This window comes from Larus michahellis, chromosome 8, assembly GCF_964199755.1.
Source record: "Larus michahellis chromosome 8, bLarMic1.1, whole genome shotgun sequence".
Lineage (NCBI taxonomy): Eukaryota > Metazoa > Chordata > Aves > Charadriiformes > Laridae > Larus > Larus michahellis.
Window position 1 is genome coordinate 18,028,206 of NC_133903.1, and position 19,310 is coordinate 18,047,515.

At 59.5% G+C, this 19,310-nt stretch overlaps 1 protein-coding gene across 8 annotated transcripts in view; it reads right to left on the bottom strand.

The window, feature by feature from the left end:
- Positions 1–261: 261 nt before the first annotated feature.
- The window catches only part of CAPN15 (calpain 15), a 66,962-nt gene continuing 47,913 nt past the window's right edge, over positions 262–19,310 (bottom strand). For 7 of the 8 annotated variants that reach the window (XM_074597476.1, XM_074597481.1, XM_074597475.1 and 4 more), the window contains 11 exons: positions 15,423–16,920; positions 10,990–11,198; positions 10,565–10,748; positions 7,547–7,770; positions 6,384–6,509; positions 5,487–5,639; positions 4,558–4,719; positions 4,024–4,253; positions 3,672–3,832; positions 3,207–3,385; positions 262–2,153 (listed from right to left, as the gene is read on the bottom strand). In XM_074597476.1, coding sequence (XP_074453577.1) covers positions 1,976–2,153; positions 3,207–3,385; positions 3,672–3,832; positions 4,024–4,253; positions 4,558–4,719; positions 5,487–5,639; positions 6,384–6,509; positions 7,547–7,770; positions 10,565–10,748; positions 10,990–11,198; positions 15,423–16,920 — 3,304 coding nt within the window. In that variant the 3' untranslated portion in view covers positions 262–1,975. Of the gene's footprint in view, positions 2,154–3,199; positions 3,386–3,671; positions 3,833–4,023; positions 4,254–4,557; positions 4,720–5,486; positions 5,640–6,383; positions 6,510–7,546; positions 7,771–10,564; positions 10,749–10,989; positions 11,199–15,422; positions 16,921–19,310 lie in introns of all 8 variants that reach the window. The other variant, XM_074597480.1, reaches the window with a different exon arrangement.

Below are 19,310 nucleotides of genomic sequence, written 5' to 3' on the forward strand. Positions count from 1 at the left end.
CTTCTCGTCCACCAGCACCCCCAAGTCCTTCTCCTCAGGGCTGCCCTCCATCCCTTCTCCACCCAGCCTGGATTTGTGTTTGGGATTGCCTTGACCCAGGTGCGGGAAATGGCTTCAAGACTCTTTGCTCAGACCCCAAAAATCAGGGCACCCCTTCCCCCCTGTCCCTCCCACTGCTCAGACCCCCGGCAGCGTCTGGTAGCCCTTCCCCGCCACCCCTCCCCCGCGGTGCCGCAGCCCAGCGCAGCGAAACCAGGCAGCTTCAGTAAAAAACAAAACTTTATTTGGTCCATCAGAACCTGAGTTTGAAAACCACCCATGGATAATTCGTATCATACAGGGATTACTTATCTGATTTACAATTGATAAAATATCCTATGTTTCTGAAGAGCTGGACAGTATTTACAGGGTTAAAAATATTCACAGCTCAGAAAGACAGAGAGGAGAAAAAAAAAAAAAAAGAAAAAAAAAAAGTGAAGGACAAATCATCCCAAAGAGGAAGGAGAAGGGAAGAGAGAAAACAGACCAACAAACAGAAATACGGACAGAGCCTGGCTCAGCAGACCCGGCCAGGGAGGCCGGGAGGGTGCCACGACAATGCACCCCCTGCCCACCCCTCGGGGGGGGACACAGAGGGACACGCAGCCCGCACGTCCCCCTGCCCAGCCCGGTCCCTGCCATCACAGGGCCCAGCGTCTCCCAACGTCCCCCCCCCACAACCCCGCAGGTGCAGGTCCCCACAGCCTGGGAAGGGGAGGGTGACACCGGGGGACCCCCAAAACACACACACACACACACGCGCACGCGCGCACCCACAGAGAGCCATGATGCCCCGCTTTCGGGGGCAGGGGGGGGAGGTGGGGGGGTGTCAGCCCCCACCACGGAGCACCCCCCAGGCTCGTGCAAGCCTTGGCTTTGTGCTCACCGCCTTCCACGGGACCCTCCGAAGGATGGGGTTCTCTGCTCCCCCCCACCTCCTTTCCCAAAATCACTGTGTCCCCCCCAGCACAGGGCAACACGGCAGAGCCCTGGGTCCGTACCTGCTGCCCTTCGCCCCCGCAGCGCAGTGCCTGGGGTTGGGGGGGCTGAGCCCAGCTCGGGCCGCATGGCTTCTCTCCAGCCACTGCTTTCAGCGGCCGCCTTTGCATAGTAACACTGGTGTGACAAGTTGAGGGGGGTCCCCACTGCCGCAGGCCCCCCCCCCATCCCGGCATAGCATCGCCCTGTGGCCCCGCTCCCCACCCTGGAGGGCACCTCTGCTTTTTGCCCCCAGGTGCGGTGAAAACCCAGCAGCGGCAGCTTTCTACAACAACCCAGCGCCCTCTCCTCCCCCTCCCCTGCCCGGGCACGGCCTGGGGGGCACCCGGGACGGGTGAGGTGGATGGGGGTGGGGGGGTCCGGGCACCGCAGTGGATCCCCGCCACGAGCAGCCGTGGGGCAACCCCAGCACCCCCCCAGCTCGGCTGCGGTGCCACATTGGTCCCAGCAACGGGCAAGGCGGGGAACAAGACAGTGGGAAGGGCCCCGGGACAGACGGAGGGTCACACAGACGGACAGACGTCAGAGGTATATTCTTATTTGTGCAGCGCCAGGGCCCTGGCGCCGCGGGAGGGGGCAGAGTCCTGAGCGTGGTGCCTGTGAAGGGCCTTGACAGCAACCTCCAGCCACCCCCTCCTCTCCCACAGCCCCCCGGGGCCGGCCGAGGGTCCCAGCGCGGGTATGGGGCAGGTGGGATCCTGAGATGGCCCCGTGCCCCCCGCCGCTCCTCCATAAAGTGCGTGGGGGGCCGGGGGGGTGGGCCGGGGCGGCGGGCAGAGCTGGTCCTGGCCCTGAGAGCTCGCCCCGGCCCCACGGCGCAGGGCAAAGTGCTGGGTGTGATGCTCCGGTTCTGCCCCACGGCTCAACGCTGACAGCTCAGGGGGTGACCCCAGGTGAAAATAACGGGGGAGCGGAGCGGGGAGGGGGAGGCGCTTCGTCATAGGGGCCGAGGCCCGTGGAGCCCGGCAACCTCGGGCGTCAGCAGCGGGTTGTGGGTGCCCTTCGTCGACATCCAATCATTGAGGAAGGCCTGGGTGGCTTTGCGGTGCGCCAGGCGGTGGGTGATGGAGAAGCCGGCGTTACCCTCCAGCTGGGAGAGGATCACCAACACCTGCCTGCGGAGAGAGCAAGGGGCTCAGGGCCAGGCAATCCATAGAGCCACAGAACAGTTTAGGTCGGAAAAGACCTTGAAGATCATCAGGTCCAACCGTTAACCCAGCACTGCCAAGTCCACCGCTGACCCACGTCCCTCAGCACCACCCTCAGACCAAAAGCCTGCCCGGCTTTTAAACACCTCCAGGGCTGGCGACTCCACCACGTCCCCGGGCAGCCTGTTCCAATGCTTGACAATCCCTTCAGTGAAGCATTTTTTCCTAATATCCATCCTAAACCTCCCCTCGCACAACTTGAGGCCGTTTCCTCTTGTCCCATGGCCTGTTCCTTGGGAGAAGAGACCGACCCCCCCCCGGCTACCCCCTCCTTTCAGGGAGCTGTAGAGAGCGAGAAGGTCTCCCCTCAGCCTCCTCTTCTCCAGGCTGAACACCCCCAGCTCCCTCAGCCGCTCCTCACAAGACTTGTGGTCCAGACCCCTCACCAGCTCCGTTGCCCTTCTCTGGACACACTCCAGCACCTCAATGTCTCTTTCTTGGCGTGAGGGGCCCAAAACTGGACACAGTATTTGAGGCGGGGCCTCCCCAGTGCCGTAGTACGGGGGGAGGATCACCGCCCCGGTCCTGCTGGCCACATGCGAGATGTTTTCTCACAGCCCTTCTGCAAGGAGCTGGGTTCCTGACGAAAAGCCCTGTGTGTGGAGCTACAGTGTCCGTGCTGGGGTCTGCTCGCACCATCGCTGAGCCCGGGAGCAGAAGCAGTCCTGGCACTCACACTGGGGACCTCCCAGCAAGAACATAGTCCTTGGTGGAATCTTTACCTTTACCTTGGGCTCCGTCCTGCCGGGGGCCAGGGCACATCCCACCCAGTGCAGCTGCTCCAGCCCTTTCCTAAGGCAGGCCCCGGCTTGCGCCATCGCCTCCCCTGCTTGAGGTCATGCTGCAGAGCACGGGGAGCATCCCATCCTCTGCCCCCCCCCCGCCAGCTCTGCCTTGCTCCAAGCCCCCTGCCCACCCCCTGCCCGCCCCCCCGCTGACCCACCCCTGCCTACCCCAGACCTGTGCAGGGGGGGGACGCTGTCCTGCGTTTTGAGGCTGCCGCGCGTGGAGACGACGTTGAAGCTGTCGGTGCAGTCGCACTGGACGTGCAGGTAGGATTTGGGGTGCCGGTTCTCCACCACCACAATGAGCCCTGCCCAGCCGTGCGTCAAGTAGTAGCAGGTCATTCCCTCGCGGCCCTGGGGCAAACAGCACGGTCAGGGGGATGAAGTCTCAGGGCACCTCTGCCTCTGAATCTCGGCCCCTGGACCAGCATCTTCCACCTCCAGCCAAGGGCTGCCCATCTGTTGGGGTGCTCCATGCTGCCCCAGGGAGCACGGCATCCATGGGACTAGGTGGCAGCCAGCGCTGGCACAGCCCTGCCTGACCCCTGCCAGACTGAGGACGCAGCGGAGGGGCAGGGTCCAGGCTCCCGTGGGCGGCATCACCCCCCTCCAGGCCCTGCCCCATGCCACCTGCACCCACCTCATGGCGCTCGCCCTTGTTCTCGGTCAGCAGGATGATGGCGTCCGCCAACGTGGTGGGCTGCGCCTCCACCTGCTCCACCATCACCAAGCGGGAGCTGTAGATGGCTAGGATATAGCCGGAATAATCGGTGGCCGGTCGGCTGCTGGTGGGACTGGATGCTGTGGAGACACACACAGAGGAAGGAGAGGGGATCAGTGAGACTGTCACCAAGCCCACAACGCCTGGGAGCAGGGTGCTGCTGGGTTGCTGTACACACAGGCATGGTGTAGAAGACCAAGAGCTTTGTCACCTCTGCCTCCGCCAAGGTCTCCCCCAGCACCGCCGTGGTGGGGGCAGCCCAGCCCCTTACCCTGGGTGGTGGCGGGGCCTGCCAAGGTGGCACTCCAGTGGTTGAAGGCACAGCACACCACGGCGTACTCGCCCGGCTCCAGCATCACATCGCAGTTGACGAACTTCTTGACGGCTCGTTTGCTGTGAGCCATCAGCCGGCCCAGGCTCAGCTTGTTGCCGCTGGTGAAGGTGGCCCGGAAAACCATGATGCACAGATCCAGCAAGTGGCTGTCCACCGTATCCGACCGCCTGCGTCGGGAGGGGGAGAAAGGTCAACACGTCACCCGAGCACCACCTCGCAGAGCACATAGAGACCACGGGGAGGATGGTGGACCGAGACAAGAGTCCTCCCACTGCCCCAAGAACCAGCGTGTGTTCAGGGTTTGGGCTTTGGCTAAAACACGATCAGACCCTGAGAACTGGAGAAATGACGATGGGGGTCCCTCTCTGAGCTCTGCCACCCCAGGGGATGGCACAGGGTGAGAGGGTGATGTGTTTGGGATTTCTCCTGGGTCCGGGTCACCACCTGCAGCCCATGCACTGCCCATCTCACCTGCTGCCCTCCTGGAAGAGGGCAAACTCCAGGGCGGCACGCTCCAACACCGTCAGCGATGTCACCGTCACCGGCCCATTGGCCTTGTTGGGGAACATGCCCTGCACACGCACCTCGTGCCAGTCCGAATGGAGCTTGCAGATATCCACGGAGTCGAAATACCTGTGGGGAAGCTGGGCTCAGACTCGGCGGGGTCCTTGGTAGGTGCACAGCTCTATCCCCCACCCCAGCACGCTGCAGCTCATGCAGCCAGGAGCAGCAGGGACCAGTAGGTCACCGGCACGCCCCTGGGGATGCCCGGCCCTGTCTTGATCCAGGACAGGCTGGATGGGGCTTTGGGTAACCTGGTTACTTAAAGATGATGTAGTTCTAACCCCACTGCCAAACATGCTATGGTAACTGGGAAAAGCCAGGAAAATGGGGCCCTGGAGATGCTGGGAGGGCTGGAGCCCCTCTGCTGTGAGGACAGGCTGAGAGAGCTGGGGGGGTTCAGCCCGGAGAAGAGAAGGCTCCGGGGAGACCTTGGAGCCCCTTCCAGTCCCTAAAGGGGCTTCAGGAAGGCTGGGGAGGGACTCTGGATCAGGGAGGGCAGCCATGGGACGACGGGGAAGGGTTTTACACTGCAAGAGGGGAGATTGAGATGAGATCTGAGGAAGAAATTGTTTGCTGTGAGGGTGGTGAGCCCCTGGCCCAGGTTGCCCAGAGAAGCTGTGGCTGCCCCATCCCTGGAGGGGTTCAAGGGCAGGTTGGAGGGGGCTTGGAGCAACGTGGTGTGGTGGGAGGTGTCCCTGCCCAGGGCAGGGGGTGGAATGAGATGATCTTTAAGGTCCCTTCCAACCCAAACCATTCTATGATTCTATGACCCCCGTGTCCCACGTCCTGTCCCCTGCCTGGCTTCCCGCCCCGCAGCCTTCTGGGCACTACCGTACTTAATGAAATCGCTGTACTCCATCCAGAAGACACCCTCGCTGCTGCCGTGGGGCATGAGGTCATGACGCAAGGGAGCCGGCCAGTGCGGCCACTCGTCGGACCAGCTGCCGTTCCAGGAGAAGCGGCCCCAGGGGTTTCGGAGCCGCAGTAACCTGGGAAACGGGGAAAAACAGTGTCAGAGGCCCAGGAGAAAGGAGAGCACAAGGAAGATCGCCTCCGAGACGCTCTCCCAGCTCTGCACACCCAGCCAGTCCCTCACAGAGGGAACACACCACTTCTGCTGCTGCCTTTCGAAGCCTTCACAGCATCCCAGAACTGATTTGCCATCTCCACCGCAGCCCCAGACGCCCATGTCCTGCAGCTCTGGACCTGCTGCAGCTCCCTCTGCCCTTCCCTGCCCAAAAGGCCTCCAGCCAGGTGCTGCGGGGAAAAGGGCTCAGCAGGGAAGGGGCTCCAAGCGTGTGCCCGGAGCTGCACAAGCTCAGGAGTGACATGGATGAAAATGGGGCTTCACACAGCACCCAGGCTGTCGGGGGTGGCACCCCTTTCTATCCGCCCACCCCTCTAAAGGTGAGAAGGATGTCCTAATTGCCTCATTGGCTTGAGAGAGCTCAAGTCAATCCTCTACAACTTGTGAGAAGACCAGGTGAACCATTCTGCGCCATCATGCGTCCTGGAGCCGAGCAGCCCTGGACGTGGAGCCAGTGCCAGGCAAGGATGGCTTTTATGACAACAGCATTTATGTGACACCCTGAGATGGTGAAACAGCCCTTGCTGGCCGTGAGGATGGGACACCAGAGAGTCCCCAAGGTCTTGTCCAGAGTGTACTCAATTATCTGTCCCCAGAGTTGGCAGGAATATCTGCTGTACCACGCCAGCATTCATCCTGAACTCACCTGAAGCCTTGGACATCCCGCACGTCCAGGATGGAGTAGGCGTGCCGTGGACGCAGACCCATACTCTCGTAGGCCACATCGTCCACTTTCATGTTACCTCCGCCACAGGACGCGCCCATGAGGAACCTGCACGGGGGACAGCAAAACCCTCGGTGTCCTGCCAGGCGGGGAAGCTCGTCCCTACTGCTCAAGGCACGGGACAGACTTACCCCCCAGGAGGCTCCTGAATATTCCCTCTCTGCAACCACACCGTAAACCTCCCTGGAGCAGAGCCCCGGCCTCACCAGCAGGAGCTCTGCCTGGGCAGCAGTGAGCTCCCTCCACCCGCTCACTTGCACGCTCCAACCCAGGCTCCGTGGTGAGCTTCTCCGAGCAGTGCCCTCACCTGCAGTGCTGAAAGCTCTGCCCAGGCACAGCCTGGCTTTGCCCAAACCTCACCCATTTTCTGCCAGGCCCCAGGGTCCTGCCCATCTCTGCTGGCTGGCAGGGCTCAGCCACACGGAAAGCCACTTTGCAGGCAGCCGGCCCGTGCCGCAGCAGGGAGGACAGGCTGTTTGGGGCAGGAGGTCTGCACCAGCCAGGTGCAGGACCTCTCAGCCTCCCATGTGGCCCTGCACTTCAGGCTGGCAGGAGCAACCCTCCCCTTCAGCCATCAAAAATCACTCTGATTTCCACCGCGCAGAGCCCAGAAACCTAACTGCCCTCCTGCTCCTCCTAGTGATGGCCAAGAGGTCTCTGCTTTTGCTCTGTCTCCTACAGACTGCCTATAGTCATGCCCAGGCATGGCCAGCAAAGATGCCACGTAAGGGTGGGAGATACGTGCAGGGTCAAGCATTTAAGAATACAAAACACCTCAAAGCAAAAGCAAGCGGGCTCAGTGCCAGCCACTTCCAAACTCCCGCAAGACAGCAGTAAACGTGCGCAGGGAAGTTCACCAGGATTTTAAATTCATATGAAAGTTAAACAAAGGAGAAATAATTTCTTAGAGCTTAGAGAGGGAGCTCTGCCAACGCTCCAGATGAATGCCAAGGGTGGTGGTCTCCACCTCAGGTGATGCACTAGCCCTGCTGCTCCTCCGAGCCTCTACGAACGAGAGCGGCCCCCCTTGCCCCCCTCTCCGAGCATCCATGCTCCTGCCACGGCGCCCTCCTGCCTCGTCTTACCCAGCCTCCTTAGAACTCAGCATTTTGGCCCAGATGAGGTCAGTGTCAATGGGCTCCTCGCGAGGGTTAGTGGAGCTGACCTGCAGCATCAGGCTCTCGCAGGGGGCACCCGTTAGTGTAGCCAGGCCTTCGATAGCACGCCCCGCCTGGAGGGCAAAGTACGAACCATGAAGCTTGGCCAGCGCCTTCTCAATGAGGGCGACCCACAACTGCTTCCTCTGGGCCTGCGGAAAGAGGGAGAAACACGTCAGGAGCCGCCCCAGGCAGGAGATGGGAAAGCAAAGGCAGCGCGCGCAGACAAGGCAAAGCCCTGCTCCCCCAGCCCTGCCAGCCCTCCCGCAGCCATGGGAGACAGAGAGGCAGGAGCAGCAAGGCCAAGCCACCAGGAGCTTGTCCGCATGGGGCCAAGGGTGAACCCGTTTGCTGCCTGCTCAGTGTTTTGTTTGCCCAGTTTAATTCCCCTTGGGAAAACATCCAAGAGGTCTGGATGCCTCCAGAGCTGCACCCTGGGGTGCCCAGGCAGTCCGGCTGGCAGGGGTGGGTGTCCCCTTCAGTCTAGGAAGGGACTAACAGTCCTTTCCTTCTGCTTCAACATGGATTTAAGAAGGTTTAATAATGGAAAAGGATATCGAGCACAGCTGGAACACCTGCCTTTCACTGGCACGCCATTGCAAACCAAACCCAACACACCTTTGGCGGAGGAGGCTGCCTAGGGCACACACGGACATGGGGCCGATTAAATTTCACCCATGGAACAGAGATGCCGTTTCAAGGAAAAGCTCCAAAAACTGCCAGGCAGAGGGGCAAAGTCCTCTACTTCAGCACAGGGACGGTGGCAAGATGTAATTACAAGATGCAAGTTTTGCAGGGGAGAAACTCTCCCTGCAGTCGCTTTGTTCTGGTGCCAGGCTCTTGGCATCACTAGGCTGATTACGGATTCAGGGAGAAACGCAGAAGCGGCATTAACACACCCGGAGGTTTGCAAAGCCTCCATCGGCCACGGCAATACGGGCTCAGCCTTCATCACTGCATCCGAGCCACCACTGCGGGTCCTTGATGTGCCACAGGGTACCGTCACCAGCCGTCCTTCGTTCCTGGGCGTGTTGGGGCTGGGGGGAGACACCTCGGCTCCAGCCCCTGCCTGCAGCCAGGACGCGAACAGGAAGGTGTACGAGGACAGAAGGCAAGGAGACATTTAGAGAAGGCAAGGAGATGTTTGCCGGCCTCTGGGTCCCCAGTAAATCAGGCTGAGTACTCAGCGTTTGGAGAGCAGTGGGGGAAAAGCACCGGTACACAGTGACTGTGCACAACTCACAGGTGGCAGCCGAGAGCTGGCAGAGGAAAGGAGGGCACCGAAGATTTCTTTCCAACGGATAAAGAAAGCTTAACAAGTGCTTTTCACTGCTTTTTGAGTCCCTCGCTCAACAAAATCAGTGTTGTTTATTTCTGCCTGAGCGGCAGCCAAGGAGTTTTGGTAAGAGCCTGGTTTTCCTTTATTTTTAAAACTCTCTGGTTTTCCATTTTTAGCCCCCACATTCAGCTCACACGGCTAAACACTCGGCAGAAAAATCTCGTCACGATTCAGATGCCCCTGGAAACAAAGGCGAGGCAAAACCAGCTCATGTGAAAACCGTCAATCTTCAAAAAAAAAAAAAAAAAAGCAGACTTGAAATTTTAAGAGAGGAAAGACGGATGGAAAAGGAAAAAAAACCCAGACAGGCAAATCTTATGCTGAAAGCGATGTGTCTGACTGGATCCTCTCTGGCTACTAATGTAGACGTAGATAACTCCTTCCCCTCTCCAAAGTTTCTCCTTAACCGGACAGGCATCTAGCAGTGCTGGCAATCGTTTTGCCACCCAGATCATGTTTGATCACCCCCTCTGCTGAGAAAGCGGCCAGGGCAGCCCAGGCTTGGCAGTGCCCTACCCGTGCCCCCACAGCCCCTGCCCAGTCCCTGCCCCTCTGCCCGGAGCTGGGGTCAGCGGGGCTCAGGAGCCAACTGTGCCAAGCCTGCTGCCCGTTAGCTCCGACGCAATTAGCAGTTTCCCCAGGACCGAGTCACCTCCACGCTGTGGAGGCCACAGGGTACTGAGCCCCCAACAAGCTGGAGACTCTGCAAGCTGTGCCGACATCAAAGTTCCCCAAAATACTCATCTTTGGGTCCCGTTTCCCCAACCGGAGCCCTGTCCTGACGCCTGCACCTGATGCGGTTCGGGGCTGTGAGTACTTTAAAAGAGGATTGGGATTTGCAGAACAAAAGTCCAAGCCGACAGTCCTGAGTCTCTGTCTCCTCCTGACAGCAGCACTTTGTTTTCTTTGGCAGATTTTGCTGCCTGGGTTTCAATAAAGACGTTCTCAGTCTCCTTCATGGACACGATCCCAGCAAGCGCCCCTGGGCCTGGCAGGCAGGGCAGGGCAGGACGCGCAGTGACGTTCCGAAGTGGCTGAGGGAGCTTCGTTAATCCTAGCAGATGCCACCCCAGTGTGCTCAGAGCAACCGGGCGGGCACTGGCTCGAAACAGGCTGATTTGTCACGCGATCCCCTCCCTCTCCACAGTCCCTCCCTGGCAAAGCCAAGCTGCCAGACCTCCCCGCAGAGGAAAGGAGCAGCTTTCCCTCAGCCCCTCGCAGGGCAAAACACACGGGTTAAGCTATTTTCCTTTCGCTGTGAAGAATAAGGCCGGCTTCTCCTGCAAGTGAAGTGACCGTGGAGCAGGGAGGAGTGAGGGAAAACCAACTGCAAATGAAACTCCTCCGTGGCAGCCTGGAAAATGCCAAAAGGGGCCTAAATAGATTTGGCCTCAATGAGTTCAGCTGTCCTGAAGGTGCGGCAAAAAGCAGGGTCCTGAGCTGCAAACACCCCACGCAGCCTCAGGCGAACCTCAGGCAAGTATCTCTTCCCACTCTTTCCATCAGTCCTCTCTCCTAGCAGAGCTGGGGACGAGCCTCCCCCTGCCGCTGGAGCACTGCCCGCCCCCTCCCGGCACCCCTGTCCCCCCCTCCCCAGGGCCGCTGACCTGCGAGAAGAGGAGGTACCCGCATTCATCGCAGGGCAGCATGTCATCCACCAGCACCGTGGTCCACGTGCCATCCTTGCAGAGCCGCACCTGGTAGGCACCCTCTGGGCACAACGTCCTGGTGATCATCACCCTCTCCACCAGCTCCGGCCGCTCGGCCAGCACGGCCAGGGCGCTGAGGAACCTGCCGGTGGCACGGGACAAGGGACATGTTTCAGCGGGACACGGGCAGGCAGCTGCCCAGCCCTGTGGTGCAGGGGACTGTGGTCCGCAGCCGCTTGGGAAGGGGCGAGGAAGAGGATGGGGTACGCGCCTGGGGGTACGCACGAGTTTGAGTAGGGCTGAGGGGTCTGATCTGGAGCTGGATAAAGGGGGGGAAAGGGGGAAGGGGTAGGAGGGTGTCAGCCCGGCCCGGTCCCCCTTACCAGCAGTTTCCCAGCAGTCCCTGCAGGATATCCGAGGGCCTGGGCGTCCGAAACACCGACCACTTCACCGATCGGTCCTTGAAGATGCTACAGTTGATTTCGTGGGGTCGCAGCCACTGTTTCACCCTCTGCTGCACGCTGTCGCCTTCCGGGAATCCCACGGACTTGGGCCCAGGGTGGAAACTGTCATCTACAAAATTGACTTTGTTCTGCGAGAGCGAAAGGCAAGGAGAGCATCAGTGTGCAGCTGTGCGGCACACGGCTCCCCGGGGCCTCCTGGATGGGGCTGGCCTGGAAAACCTCCCACTGCACCCCCAGGAGTGAGCGCGGTGCACCCAGTACTCCCGTTTGACCCAGACAGCCCCTTCCCACGCTGTGCTGGGGAGCAGGTCTGTGGCCGGCTGGCGTCTGCCGGCGACGGCACAGATGTGTTTTGCGGGTCAGGCCCAGCGTTGAGCCCTGCCACGAGCCAGCTCACCTCTCCGGGCCACCACTCAAATCTGCCTTTTTCCTCTTTCACAGGAACCTCCCCGGGCAGGGACCGTCTCGCGCTTTGTGCTGGTGCTAAAAGCCGGACGGCGGGGGACCTTGGCTGCCTCTATCAGTGACAAGGCAGGCAAGCCTGCCAGGAGCCACCTGGCAAGCAAACGCTCCTCACCGCAAGCCCTGTGCTAAGGGGCTGAGCTGTCCCTGCTCCGGAGGGGACATGTTGGGCTTGGCAGTCCCATGCCACCCCCGAGGCACAGCCAGGGAGGACGTCAGGGGCAGGTTTCGCAATTGGATTCAGCCAGACCACAAAACAGGCAAAGCAATTTCCGAGCGAGGGCATCCCATGTCCGAGCCCGTCTGGGCCAGCTGCTGCGTATTAAATAAAATAGGAAGGACTGAAGGGCAGATAATCGTGCGGGTATTACCCACGGAGGCAGGATGGAAGCACAGAACTTCACCGAGGGGAGAAGAGCAGCTTTTTCAGACAGTTTACCACAGGGTGAAATAGGAACCGGGATTGCGTTGTTGTTGTTGTTAATGAAATGAAATTTAAGTTCTTCCAGCAAAAGCCAGCTCTAATTTAAATTAGCTTTAATGCACACCAAACTAGTAGTTGTCCTCCCCTCTTTTGTCGTAATCTTACATGAACGCTTTCTACATGGTGCCTCAATTAGCGCTTCCAGCTCTTCTTTTGCGGAAGGGTGTTTTTCAGCTAATAGATACCACTGTTCAAATACTGGTGCGGGCCAAAAAGGACGCGTCACAGGGCTTGCCGGCTTTCTCTGCCGTATCAGCCAGCAACCTGACCTCGCCACATCCCAGCCTCTCGGGGCGCAGCCGGGGCTCCCCAGGAGCCCCATGTGGCTCCCCAGCTCCCCCCATGTGTACACAGAACAGGGCAGCAGTCCTGGAGTCACAGCCTGGGGGCATGGCAAGATTTCTGTCCCCGGTGGAGTCGCTGCGGCGCTTTTCCAAGCAGCAGAGGTGGAAGAAGCCTTCGCCCTTGTCGCCAGGGTCTCGCCAGGACAGCACTCAGCAGGAGTCTGGACGTAGGCCCACAGACCCCACCAGCATGATGATGGTGGCAATGTGAGAGCCGTAGCAGTGCAGTTCCCCAGCAGTGTCAGGAAAGCCTGCCTAACAAGCTAACTGCCTTTATACCGTGATCATAGAATCACAGAATGGTTTAGGTTGGAAGGGACCTTAAAGACCATCCAGTGTCACCCCCTGCCCTGGGCAGGGACACCTCCCACCACACCAGGTTGCTCCAAGCCCCGTCCAACCTGGCCTTGAATACCTCCAGGGATGGGGCAGCCACAGCTTCTCTGGGCAACCTGGGACAGGGGCTCACCACCCTCAGAATGAAAAATTTCTTCCAAATACCTGATCTAAATCTCCCCTCTTCCACTTTAAAACCATTCCCCCTCGTCCCATGGCTCCCCTCCCTGATCCAGAGTCCCTCCTCAGCTTTCCTGGAGCCCCTTTAGGGACTGGAAGGGGCTCCAAGGTCTCCCCGGAGCCTTCTCTTCTCCAGGCTGAACCCCCCCAGCTCTCTCAGCCTGTCCTCACAGCAGAGGGGCTCCAGCCCTCTGATCATCAAGTGATGTCTCCCTTCCCATATTTCTAAACGCTTCAGAGAAGTTGTCACTACCAGTACCCCTGGAGATGGAGGGGAAGAGGCACGAGAGCTGCAGGGGCAGCACCAGAGCAGCAGGGAGAGGAGCCGGTAACTCCTCTCGTGCCCGGGCAGCGATAAGCCTGCTCACAGATGGTACCAGACGAGGAGCCCTGCTTATTTCTCCTGCAAGGGGATAAATCCGGGCTCTGCCAACAACCCTCTTCATGACATTCTGGACCTGAGACATGACGTTCTCTGCTGTCACCTCCCCGGGACCGCACGGGCTGAGGAAGGCTGCTGCCTTGCCCAGCGTGGCCTTGCTGCCAGTAGCCAACTCTCCGATGGGTAGAGAAGGAAAAGAGAGCTGGGGCCTCCCCCGGCACATGGAAAGGCTCTGCAGGCAGAGATGCCAGAGCAGGGCACCGACAGCAAGAGTCCTGGGTTGTCTTTCTAGCTGCGCAGAACGTGCTGATGCGTGCTGTTATTCAGAAAGGGGGAAAGGATGGTTAATGACAGAAGTGTGAGACAGCGGGATAAGCAAGCGAGGGGGACACCACAAGACAGGGAAGCAGATGCCCGGCACAGAGGCAGCTAGAGGTCAGTTCTGCTCTCCTCCCAGACGGAAGAGAAAGGGTAAAGCTAAAAGCGGGGACCACACACTGAGAAGTGTTGGAAAAGGCAACCCTGGAACAGCAGAGGAGGGAGAGCCCACAGCAGGAGCTCGAGCAGAAATCGCTGCAGGGAGCAGCACAGCAAGGCTGGCTGCTCCATGGGACTTGGGACAGGGGGACAAGAGGCGGAGGAGAACTTGGCCGGCCTGACGCCCTCCTCCAGGAGAAGGCTGAACAGCCTGGGAAACTCCGCGGAGGGAAGGCAGCTTGGAGGCTGCCTTACACGCTAGCCCGAAGAGGAGCGTTGGTGGGAGGTCGCAGGCACACTGAGAGCAGAGCAAGCATGCGTACAGGAGCAGCACTGTCCCACCACCGCCGCCAGCTGCTCCCCTGGACCTGCAGAGCCCTTGGCTTACCATAACCAGTGTCAGAACACAGCAGTGACTAAGTTGTAGAGGGATTTTCAGGAGGTGGCCCACGCAGATCTACCAGCCCGTTACTGCCGGCTCAGCGAGCTGAATGGGCTCAGCCACGGCTCCAGGCGAGAGCTGCCCGGATGGGACAAGGCAGTGGCAAGCTGCTAATCTAACGTGGCCATCTCTCATAATTCAACCATCAGGTCAACTGCAACAGATGTTCCCTGCCTACAAAAGAGGCTATTCACTTGCTTAAAAGAGGGGGATAAGCAGAATCAGGGCCTCTCTGCTATAAAGACAACCCAGAACCCCAAACCGGGATCATTCTCAACATCTTCCCTCCTGAGCCAAACATCTCTGTGGTCCCCAGTCTGCACAGCGGAGGCAGAGGCATGGACGTACTCCTCAGGCCCAGGCAGAAAAAGCCTTGTCCGTATGTCAAAATGGGACTGCAATTCCCTTTCCATCTGGTCCAGAGGAGCTGGAGGCTTCCCCCAGACAGAGGGCAGAGAAAGAGCAGCATTCACAGGAGCATCTTATGCCACTCCGGGAAAAAAAACGGGGCCATCACAGTGCTGTTTGAGACTGAAACCCAACAGATCGAGCCAGCTAATTCACAGTGGGAGAAGGTGACAGTGTGTGCTCCTGAGACCCTCGCCTGGAGCCAGGGTACAGCTAAACCTCATCTGTCCTTCCCAAAACAGGATGAGACATTTGCAGCTAGAGTTGTGCATTCACGAACACCAAAACTAAGAACGCCAAAGCCCAACCTGCCGTTGCTGGCAGTGGCAGCAGTGTCCTCTGTCCGCAGCCCTGCCAGTGCTCTGCGCCTCTGCCTGCTGCATCCCTGCATCTCCTACACCCACACACGTCACAGCTGCTGCCCACAGACAGCGGTGCCACCGGCAAACCTGGACACACTCTTTCCCAGGCACCCCCACCCTTGGACAGGGAATTAGGTGGTACTGACCACCTAAGAACGTCCCCTTCAACCCAGATGTTCTCTCTCGCTGATTTAAAATATCACTAGGTTTCAGAATTAACACTCAAGACTTCCTCACCCTTGTACTGTGAGCGAACTGGATGCCTTCCCCCCAGAGATTATCTTGTCTCAATTTAAAATATTACATTTCGGTATTAATAACCAGCATCTAGCTGTTGCAGGCGAAGGTCTTCCCTGGACGCAAGACCCGGAAGGCAGCTTGCCTGTGCCAAGCCATGCCCTAGACCCATGGGGGAGGCAGGAAGGGGGCCCCTCCCAGTGAAACCAGGAGCAAGACAAGTTCAGCAAGCACTCACCTCCCGGCAGAAGGTCACGATGTTTTCCCACAGGGCCTTGGCCTCTCCCTCGTCCGTCTGCCGCCTCTTCTCCACGTGCATGCTCTCCCGTCTCTTCAGGGGTTTGAGGCCCTTGCGCTGGGCCACGTACTGCTGCGGGGTATGACAGGCCACGCAGTGCTTGGCCTTCACCTCATTGAGCAAGGTGCAAGCGGGACAAGCCCACTGGCCTGGCCTCTCCTGGCCGGTGGGCAGCTGGGACGGGAAGAGACGGGCGACCTTGCGGGCGGACGGAGCTTTGCTGCTGCAAGAGGAGCAGCCGCCCTTGTCGCAAGCCCCGCAGTCGGGGCAGCGGGGGGAGGGCTCGCCCTGCGTGCCGTGCTCCTGGAAGCCATGCAGCTTGGAGGAGCCGCAGGCTTTGCATTTCTGGGCCAGGGTGGGGTTCTTGAGGGTGCACTTGGAACAGGACCAGGTAGTGAAGTCAGGGCTGGAGGGGCTGCACGGGGTGAATCTCACCGAGTCCCCCACCAGATTGATGGTGTCGCTGCCTTTCTGGGCACTGCAAGCCTCACATTTGCTGGCCCCGGCGGAGTTAAGCAGGGAGCAGGAGCTGCACTTCCAGTGGGACGGACTGACCTCCATCTCCTCCTCCAGCACGCTCAGCCGCTTGTTAGACAGCAGCTCCTGGAAGCGGGCAGCCGGGGCAGCCCTGGCCTGACCCTGCGGAGAGCCCTTCTGCCCCGCTGCGCCCTGAGCCACGGGCTGGGAGGCTTCGGGCCCCGGCATCTGCAGCTGAGGGGGCACCTCCCGGCGGCTTCGGGGCACAGGGTTGTTCTGGAGCCCCGGGGAGAAGGGACTGAAGGGTGGTATCTTCTGGGCCTCTTGTTCCATAGCCACTGGGCCTTGGGTGGCTGCGGCGTCACCGTCAGAGATCTCTGCAGAGACCAACGGCTGCGGGGTAGAGGGGGCCATGTGAAATCCGGCAGGGGTGATGACTTCAGGGACGACCAGCGCCTCTGGTGGGATCTTGGGCAGGGAGAGCTTGCGTGGGCCACCACAGGCAGAGCAGGAGTTGGCCACCGGCGTGTTGTGCAGCGTGCAGCGCTGGCAAGCCCAGCCACTCTCCAGCTCCGCTTCATCGGGGCTCTTCCCCTCCGAGTCCTCACTGCTGCTTTCTGCCTTGGCAGCCTCCTCCTTGGACGTGCCCTTGGGCTCCACAAGCACGGCGGGCTTGGGCAAGATGCCGTTGATGACGGGCAAGGGGGAGCCGCTGGGCCCTGGCTCCGGGGTGAAGCCACATACCTCGCAGGCTTCCTTGCCCAGAAAGTTCCTGAAGGTGCAGCGGGCACAAGCCCATTTCTGTTCCTCCACACTGAGCCGCAGGATGTGGTTGAGGTCGGGCTTCTGGCGGGGGGCTTCGCATATGGAGCACTGCCGCTGGCCGACGGGATTCAGAAAGGTGCAGCGGGTGCAGGACCACTCGCGGACGGCAGCCATGGAGCCGGGAGAGTGGGAGTGGCTGGAAGAAAGCAGAAGACAGCGTGAGGCCAGGGCCACCCGGTATGCGGAGGTACCACGCTGGGCTGGTACCTTGCTTCCGGGAAGACAACAACCAGCAATCCAGCCATTGCTCTCCAGGCACTTCTTCCTCTGGCACCGACAGCCGATTTCTCCAAGAGCACGGCAACGCACTGGCTTCCACCCAAAACACTTCAGGAAAAGCACAAGAAACAGCCCTGCAACCCCACTGACTCCGGTTTCATGGAAGAGATGCACCCTGGTGAGCAAGTACACCGTCTCCGCGCCCAGCCTCCGCAATTTTATACATCTGCAGCTCGTTTGTAACTCTCTGGAGGAGGTGACACCCTCCTCTGCCTTCTTGCTGTCCCAGGGTCAGTTCTTTCCTCCTTCGGTGTCCCTCCAGCCCACCTCTCACTTTCTGTTCCCGCCTCCCTCCTCTCCTTCTGGCTTGCCACTGCAGGCACACCAGTTATCCACACTGGGACAACTGTGTTATCCCAACCAGGCACCACCGAGCAAAGAAAAGCATGTTGTGGTGTACAGTGGTGCTACAGGCTTTGGGGCCAAGAAGCCTGGCCAGCCTGCCGGCAGCAGCTCTGCGCCGGGGCCGAGGCGGGTCGTGGCAAAGCGGTGCCGGGACCGCTCAGCGGCAGGTTCTGAGCTCAGCACAAGCTCCTGGTCTCTCCAACCTCGGGCAGAGGCAAGGCGTTTCTCATCAGCAGGCTTTGGAGGGCACCGTGTCCCAGCTCCAGCTTCTGCCCCACTTACCTGGGAAGCGGAGAGGCCACAGACCCTTGCCGTCAGCACCACCCCTCGGATTCAACCTCCAAGGTTGCCCAGGAATGCCTGAAACCCTGATGGGAGAAGGGGTCCAACACACGCCAGAGCCACCTCGTTCTAGAGGTTGCAGGGAGCAGCTCTCCCTCACCGTGGCCCTCCTGGTGCTTTCAGAAAGACAGTGCCACGCTTGCACTCATGCTGACAAATGGCAGAAGGAATCCCCAGCCTTGCACGATGCCCTTTGTCCCCTGCTCAGGATGATTTCCTGGAGCTTCGAGCAAAGGTGGGGCTGAAACAGACCTTTCTGCTTCCTCCTCCTTCACGCAACAACAAACCAGCTCTTCTCCACGCCAATGTGCAGCCCAGAGCCCTCCTTCCACGCGCTCGCTCCTGCTCCCAGATAACGCAGCCAAGTCTAAAGCCCCAAACTTGAACCCAAGCTCCAGGCCAGATAAGCTCCTCTCCATCTGAGCTGGTTCTATTCCAGCCCCTTCCACCCTGCCCTGCTTGCCTGACACCCCGGTGCAGGACCGACCCTGCAGGAGAAGCCTCCGAGTCCACCTCGAGCCCTCAGCTCTTCCTGGGAACAGCAAATTCAGGGCATCCCAGGCCAAGGAACCAGCAACCTAAATCATGGGGGCTGCACCCCAGCGGGCTCATCGCTGGCTGCCTCTCTAGCGTACCTTCAAGGACCAGGTTCAACCATAACACAGGCTGGAACGATGAAGGGAGAGAAGTCTTCTGCCACAGAGGGCAGGTGCAGAAGGCTGTGAGGGAACTGGGTCCTGGCTGGTCTCCAGCATCCCGAGCAGCAGCACCTGCACAACCAGCTTCCCAAGGCAGCTGAGCAGACTGCATTGCAGCAGCGGGGTCTGGAGGGGACAGAGGACGCAGTAAAAGCCACCCTGGGGAGGAGGAGAGTGACCCTTCGTTTGGCTGGGTACACCAGAAACTCTCCTGAGAATAGTTCGGCAGCAGGGATCGGACCACATTTCCAGACCGTGCCCCACAGCCATCAGAAGAGCAGCCCCCCCTCACAAGGCGATCAGATACAACCTTCAACTCTCTTCTTAAATCAAATGTTTCTCTAAATAAAGCCCAAACCCAAGAAATCTATTTCATTGCAAGAGAGAGCTTGAAAATTCATTCTGGTTCATATACCGTGCCTTCATAGTTCGAACTTTACAAGGTATTTATTTACTGGAGTTATTTAAGGAATCTTTCCCAGGTAAGAGAAATATAAACATTGATTTTTCTGCCTGAAGTCCTACAGCTGTGAGCCACTGAAGAGTCCTCTCCCCTGTGGCAGCACCATGCCCACAGCCATCTGAAAGGGAGATCATTCCTCAAAGAGAGAGAAAGGGACGGAGCTGCGTGCCCAGCTCCAGCAGAGGCGGAGAAGCCAACAGGGCCATGAAGGGCACTGTGCTCCTGTCACATCCGTTCATCTTCCTGGATGAGGTTCATCAAACCACAGGCATCAGCAAAAGCCTGTCAGCAACCGGTGCCATCCACATCTGTCCTCCTGCAGCGTCCCGTGCTGTTACCCACCGTATGCTGTGCTGGAGAGAGCTGGCTCCAAAAAATCCAGCCCTAAATGTGGATGCC